Source organism: Hylobates moloch, unplaced genomic scaffold (assembly GCF_009828535.3).
Source record: "Hylobates moloch isolate HMO894 unplaced genomic scaffold, HMol_V3 SCAFFOLD_12, whole genome shotgun sequence".
Taxonomy (NCBI): Eukaryota; Metazoa; Chordata; class Mammalia; order Primates; family Hylobatidae; genus Hylobates; species Hylobates moloch.
In genome coordinates this window covers 44,779,741-44,787,506 of record NW_026652287.1, presented here as the reverse complement: position 1 = coordinate 44,787,506, position 7,766 = coordinate 44,779,741, and the positions used below count along the sequence as shown (strand labels likewise).

At 43.7% G+C, this 7,766-nt stretch overlaps 1 protein-coding gene and 1 pseudogene across 1 annotated transcript in view; one reads left to right on the top strand and one right to left on the bottom strand.

Moving 5' to 3' along the window:
- Positions 1-1,440, top strand: part of LOC116479510 (protein HIDE1-like) — a 14,752-nt gene extending 13,312 nt beyond the window's left edge. Inside the window, exon 5 of the mRNA XM_058425760.1 lies at positions 1,292-1,440. Within this exon, the coding sequence (XP_058281743.1) occupies positions 1,292-1,440 (149 nt within the window). The remainder of the gene's footprint in view (positions 1-1,291) is intronic.
- Positions 342-7,766, bottom strand: part of LOC116814524 (zinc finger protein 20-like) — a 12,423-nt pseudogene continuing 4,998 nt past the window's right edge.

The following is a 7,766-nucleotide window of genomic DNA, read 5'->3' as shown; positions in this document are numbered from 1 at the left end:
GTGGTGGCGGGCGCCTGTAGTCCCAGCTACTCGGAGAGGCTGAGGCAGGAGAATGGAGTGAACCCGGGAGGCGGAGGTTGCAGTGAGCCGAGATTGCGCCACTGCACTCCAGCCTGGGCGACAGAGCAAGACTCCGTCTCAAAAAAAATAAATAAATAAAAAATAAAAAAAAGAAAAAAGAAAACCAGAAAGACCCCCTTTCAGCATAATATTAATGGTGTATTATGGTAATATTCTGTTACTAAAAATTCAAAAGCAGCAAAATTCTGCTTTGTGACAAAGAGATGACAAAGCTACAAAGAACAATAAAAAGAATCAAAACTTTGATCACCTTTGCATATCAAAAATAAGTGAGACCAAGGAGACACACCAGAACTGTCCAAGGCCTATTTATTTTTTGGGGTGGTATGTGTCTGAGTATTTATATTTTTATTATTTTGACTTGGCATAAAACAGCTTATTTCAAGAACTCGATTTCCTTCTTCAAACATTATCAAACTGTTCACTAAGGTTCCAACCAGCTAATTAAAATCCTAACACCCAAATCACAGAATAAAATTCTTAGATGCGGCCAGGTACAGTGGTTCATGCCTGTAATCCCAGAACTTTAGGAGGCTGAGGCAGGTGGATCACTTGAAGTCAGTACTTTGAGACCACCCTAGTCAACATGGTGAAAACTACGTAACTAAAAATACAAAAAAAAAAAAAGCAGGGTGTGGTGGCATGTGCCAGTAGTCCCAGCTACCCAGGAGCCTGAGCCAGGAGAATCTGGGAGGCAAGTTGCAGTGAGCCGAGATCGCACCACTGATCCAGCCTTGGCCACAGAGTGAGATTCTATCTGAAAAATAAACAAACAAACAAACAAACAAATAAATTCTCAGATGCATGGGGAAAGAGCAATTCCATGGCAGCAAGATTCTGTAAAAAAACAAAAGGGATGCAGCTCAGGTAGGCAGCCTGCCTCACCCACAGCTCGCAAGGAAACCCACACTCCAATAGTTATACATTTTCAAGCTTAGGAAACACTTGGACCGTGGAGACACAGGCCAGGCTGGCCCACTCCTAGGTAATGTGTGAAGGAAATGTGAGCAGCCAGAAAATTACTTCTGGGACTTCCACACACACCCTGATGGCCCCTCCCCACAGTGTGGACACAGTCCTTCCACCAGGGTCTCAATGCCCAGCAAAGACCACTTCTCTCACTGTTAGTCAGTGGAAGATTCTGACCTATGCTATCTTTTTGTCTGACATCAAATGTGTGGTGCTTGCTGAACACCAACCAATTCTCTAGCACTAAGCAGTTATGGAACCATGCAATTCAGAAACCACCCAGAGTTAGCAGAGACTCCACAAGTTCCTGGCTCACCCAACACAGCCCCATTTGGCAGATGCAAGTCAAAGCCCCAGGGGCCACATGTACTTCTCAGCAACCGTATCTAGATCTGGGTCCTGTACAACAGCCTCCTCAAGTTCCATAATTTGATAGAACTACCCACAGTTCACTTACATTTACCCACTTACTATGAAGGATACAACTCAGGACCAGTCAAATCAAAGACATGGATAGAAAAAGAGTAAGGGGTGTGGAAAGGAGATGGGGGTGGGTGGGCAATCCTGAAAATGGCTGCGATTCAATAAATCCCCCATCCTTTGTGTTGTGAAAGAGCACCTTACTACAATGAAACAAGCTTCCCATGATGACTTAGATGGTGCCAAGTTTGTTACCTATGACAAACCAGACACACACTAGATATTCCAGTATTTACCTCACAAACCATTAGGTGAATAGTTTTCTCTTTAGTGATCAGTCAAAATGAAATATCTATTAACCAAAGCATGCTTCAGTTTCTCTCCTTCCTCCAGGTTCCTGAACTTTTTTTTTTTGAGACAGTCTTGTTCTGTAGCCCAGGCTGGAGTGCAGTAGCATGATCTTGGCTCACTGCAACCTCTGCCTCCCTGGTTCAAGTGATTCTCATGCCTCAGTCTCTGGAGTAGCTGGTGTTACAGGTGTGTGCCACCACACCCAGCTAATTTTTATATTTTTCATAGAGATAGTGTTTCACCATGCTGGCCAGGGTGGTCTTGAACTCCTGACCTCAAGTGATCTGCCCATCTCAGCCTCCCAAAGTGCTGGGATTACAGGCATGAGCCAATCTGCCCAGCGGCCCCTGAATTTTTGACTGACCCCTTCTAAGCCTATATACAAGTACATTTTATGTATTTATTTAATATCTTATTAAATATTTATTTAATATTTTTATTTTTACTTACAAGTTCAGTACCTAGACTTTTTTGTTATGAACTGTTTTAATGGCAAGCTGACTTCAAGGTCTAGAATTAAAAGTTATATCTTACCTAAACCCAAATTTGTTTCACTAGAATATCTAGAAAAAGCCCCATGACAAAAACTATCACTTCTGGAGGGCATCACTGACTACTGCATCTGCCTGTGGATCCCCAGCTTTTCAGGGCTCTGAGGTTCTCTCAGTATAAAGGGCTCCTCCCATGGTCAATGTGAGTACCTGGTACACCTGCAGTGGGGGCACCATGGGAAAAACCAAGTGAGCTTTTTTTCTTTTTTGGAGACAGATCTCACTCTGTCACCCAGGCTGAAGTGCAATGGTGCGATCTCAGCACACTGCAACCTCTGCCTTGCGAGTTTAAGCTGTTCTCGTGCCTCAGCCTCCCGATTGGCTGGGATTACAGGCGTGAGCCAATACACCTGGCTACTTTTTGTATTTTTAGTAGAGATGGAGTTTTGTCATGTTGGCCTGGTTGGTCTCAAACTCCTAACCTCAGATGATCCACCCACCTCAGCCTCCCAAAGTGCTGGGATTACAGGCGTGAGCTACCCCACCTGGTGTGTGAGCTTTCAATGATCACTCTTTGTAGGATCAGGACTCAAACAGGCACCAATGTCACTGACTTCCAAAATTAGTGGCCTTTCTGCCATATGAACTGTGGGCGGCAAGCCACCCAGGTGCCGAGGCAAGAGACTGAGGACACGAGCTGTTCCAGTATAATAAAATATAAAACAAGAATAGTCATACCAGATATAGATCTTAGATATGATTATATATGAATATCATTAATCATTAGTTGGTAGTAATTACTCTTTATCCCAATATTATAATAATCCCTGCTCTATAATCATAACCTAGGAAAAACCAGGCCATACAGAGATAGGAGCTGAGGGGACATAGTGAGGTGTGACCAGAAGACAGGAGTGCGAGCCTTCTGTTATGCCTGGACAGGGCCACCAGAGGGCTCCTTGGTCTAGCGGTGACGCCAGCATCTGGGAAGATGCCCGTTGCCAGGCGGACCGTGGTCTAGCGGTAGCAAAAAGGTGTCAAGGAACAACACCCGCTACTTAGCAGACCGGGAAAGGGAGTCACCTTTTCCCCGGGGGAGTTTAGAGAAGACTCTGCTCCTCCACCTCTTGTGGAGGGCCTGACACCAGTCAGGCTTTCCCACAGTTATCCGGAGGCCTAACCGTCTCCCTGTGATGCTGTGCTTCGGTGGTCACGCTCTTAGTCCACCTTCATGTTCCATCCTGTACACCTGATTCTGCTTTCTAGATAGCAGTAGTAAATTAGTGAAAGTACTAAAAGTCTCTGATACGTAGAAATAATGGCATAAGCTGTCTTTCTCTTTGTCTTCTCTCTCTCTCTGCCTCAGCTGCCAGGCAGGGAAGGGCCCCCTGTCCAGTGGACACGTGACCCATGTGAGCTTACCTATCATTGGAGAAGACTCATTCTTTACCCTGCCTCTTTTGCTTTGTATACAATAAATAACAGCGAAGCCAGACATTCGGGGACACTACCGGTCTCCGCGCATTGGTAGTAGTGGTCCCCCGGGCCCAGCTGTCTTTTCTTTTATCTCTTTGTCTGGTGTCTTTATTTCTACACTCTCTCGTCGCCGCACACAGGGAGAGACCTACCGACCCTGTGGGGCTGGACCCTACAATGAACATCCTTTGGGCCTGTGCTCCAGTGTCCTCTTTGGGGTGCTCCTTGGGCTCTTTGTGAAGCATCAAGACACTCCCATAGTCTAGGCAGATGTCAGGCTCTCCAGTGTGTCCTGTTCATCACCCTCAGCCTGCACTTTCATTATCACTGTCATTGGCCATTCCCACACTGTGCTTGCATCCTGTGGAAAGTCACATTTGGGGTCAAGTGAATGGTGTTGTTTCTACTCTTTGGTGAAAAGTATCAGGGTGTATTTGGCCTTCAAGCGAGAAGGATGAGGTAGGGGTTGAATTCAGGTGCACCCAACTCTTTTTTTTTTCTTGAGACAGTCTCGCTGTGTCGACTAGGCTGGAGAGTGCAAAAAGTTGATCTCAGTTCACTGTAACCTCTGTCTCCAGGCTCAAGCCATTCTCCTGTCTCAGCATCCTGATTAGCTGGGATTACAGGCACACACCACGATGCCCAGCTAATTTTTGTATTTTTAGTAGAAACGGGGTTTCACCATGTTGGCCAGGCTTGTCTTGAACTCCTGACCTCAAGTGATCCACCCGCTTTGGACTAGCAAAGTGCTGGGATTACAGGTGTGAGCCACTGTGCCTGGCCAGGTTTCACTGCCCTCTCTTCCCTGCTCTGAGTTACTTTGTGTGATCTGACAATCAATGACTCCACCCTTCACTGATGTGGATACATTATCTGGAACTGGGTATGTCACCTCCAATACAGACAGGGTTTGGTCAGTGGCTGATGCTGCATCCTGTGGTGCCTGGATTTTGACCTTAGGGAGTTTTAAATAAGCTTTTCTGAAGAGCAGCTTCATTGGTACCTTAAAGGAAGTGACTGAATTGTTCTATGCCGTTGCATAACATATAAAAGAAACTTTTCCATGTTGCTGTTAACTTTACACTGCTGAGATAAGCAGGCTGTTGACAAGTTAGCATCAACAGCACATTATCAGAGAAAGACAGGCTTGTATTTAGACAATTTACACAAATTTATTAGCCTCCTATGACTCAGTAAAGCAATTTGAAAAAATATAGCTTTATAAGGCATAAACGATTTTATGTTTTAACTAAGGTACTTTCTGGTAAACAGTGCCTGTACATTTTAGGAAATATTTCAGTCTTTAGAGAATAAGTAAGGCAAAAACAGGTCCAGGAGTCTACAGATGACCTCCCCTCACCACAAGGCCAAGTCACCACAAGGCCAAGTCTTTTTTTGTTTTTTTGAAATGGAGTTTCGCTCTTGTTGCCCAGGCTGGAGTGAATGGTGTGACCTCGGCTCACTGCAACCTCTGCCTCCCATATTCACGCGATTCTCCTGTGTCAGCCTCCTGAATAGCTAGGACTACAGGAGCATGCCACCACACCCTGCTAATTTTTGTATTTTTAGTAGAGATGGGGTTTGATCATATTGGTCAGAATGGTCTCTAACTCCTGACCTCGGCCTCCCAAGTCCTGGGATTACAGGCGTGAGCCACCATGCCCAGCCAAGGCCAAGTCTTTTATTGTTGGAGAGACACGTGTCACATACCAGGCATATGAGACGATGCTCCTCAGTGACCATGATGAATCAGGACAAAAACAAGGGCATTTTGTAACTATATTTCTAAATGTGATAGAGGAAAACATATTTCAAATCATGAACATGACCAAAATTTTTCTCTTCTTACTAATGTGACTTGTAATTCTCATACATCTCACAGTCATTTATGGCTTTTGGTCATATTTATCACTATGGTATATTACACACTTGCTGACGGCAGGTATGGCACTGCTGGTTTTTGGGAAGAAGGCACTCACAGGTACATGAGGTAACTATTGGTATTATGACTGAATGAAAAATTAGGGTTGCGGCTGGGCATGATGGCTCATGTCTGTAATCCCAGCATTTTGGGAGGCCGAGGTGGGCGAAATCATGAGGTCTGGAGTTCCAGACCAGCCTGGCCAATATGGTGAAACCCTGTCTCTACTAAAAAATACAAAAAATTAGCCTAGCGTGGTGGCGCATGCCTGTAGTCCCAGCTACTCAGGAGGCTGAAGCAGGAGAATTGCTTGAACCCTGGAGGCAGAAGTTGTGGCGACCCGAGATCATGCCACTGCACTCCAGCCTGGGTGACAGAGTGAGTTTTTTTCTGGAAAAAAAAAAAATAAGAAAAATTAGCGTTGAGATAAAATTTTAAGTACATAAGCATGAAAAGTAAAATTTCCCAAAAAAAAGATGCCTGGCATTTTATCCACTTGGTTATACTGATTCAAAATGTCCAAATAATAACAATTTAACAGTATAAGGTTGATCTACTACATGACACCAATGGGATATTTTATTATAGCTTCTTAATTATTTAAAAAGAATAACATTTGTTAGTATACAGTTATTATAAACAGTTAATTGTTTACATTCATTATCTGTATTCAAAGAATCTTGTCAGGTCTGAATGCTTTCCCACACTACTTACATTCATAGGGTTTCTCTCCAGTGAGTCCTTCCATATATTTGAAGGTGTGAGGCTGATCTGAAGGCTTTCCCACATTACTTACATTCATAGGGTTTCTCTCCCATGTGAGTCCTTTCATGATATTGAAAAGAAGTGGAAGACATAAAGGCTTTCACACATTGCTTACATTGATAGGGTTTCTCCCTAGTGTGTGTTCTTTCATGATATTGAAAAGAACTGGAAGAAGTGAAAGCTTTGCCACATTGCTTGCCTTCATAGGGTTTCCTTCCAGTGTGAGTCTTTTCATGTCTATGAAAGGAAGTAGGCAAGCTGAATGCTTTTCTGCGTTCTTTACATTCATAGGGTTTCCCTCCATTGTGTGTTCTTGCATGTATTCAAAGGATCTTGGCAGATATGAATGCTTTCCCACAATGCTTACATTCACAGGGCTTCTCTCCTCTGTGCATCCTTTCATGTATTTGCAAAGAAGAGAAATTATGGAACGCTTTTCCACATTTCTTACTTTCATAGGGTTTCTCTCCAGTGTGAGTCCTTTTATGAATTCGAAGATTTTTGACAGATCTGAAGGCTTTTCCACATTGCTTACATTCATAGGGTTTCTCTCCAGTGTGAGTCCTACCATGCTTTCGAAGGTGTGAGGTAGATCTGAAGGCTTTTCCACATTGCTTACACTCATAGGGTTTCTCTCCAGTGTGAGTCCTTTCATGATATTAAAAGGAAGTGAAAGAAACAAAGGCTTTACCACATTGCTTACACTCATAGGGTTTCTCTCCAGTGTAAGATTTTTCATGTATTTGAAATGACTTGGCAGAATAAAAGCCTCTCCCACATTATCTTACATTTATAAGGTCTTTCTACAGAGTGCATTCTTATGTGTGCTTGTGTCCTTTACTGAATTCGAAGGTTCTGGGCAGATCCGAAGGGTTTCCCACATTCTTTACATTCATAGGGTATCTCTCCATTGTGTGTCCTACCATGCATTCAAAGGTGTGAGGGAGATCTGAAGGCTTTCCCTCATTGCTTACACTCATAGGGTTTATCTTCAGGGTGAGTCCTACCATGCATTCGAAGGATTGAGGCAGCTCTGAAGGCTTTCCCACATTGCTTGCATTCATAGGGTTTCTCTCCAGTGTGAGTCCTTTCATGATATCGAAAGGAACTGGAACTACTGAAGGCTTCCTTCACCACATTGCTTGCATTCATAGAGTTTCTCTCCAGTGTGAGTTTTTTCATGTCTTTGCAATGATTTGGGACAATAAAAGCCTTTCCCACATAGCTTACATTTATAAGGTCTTTCTCCAGAGTGTATTCTTATGTGTGTTTGTGTCCTTTCATGACTTTGA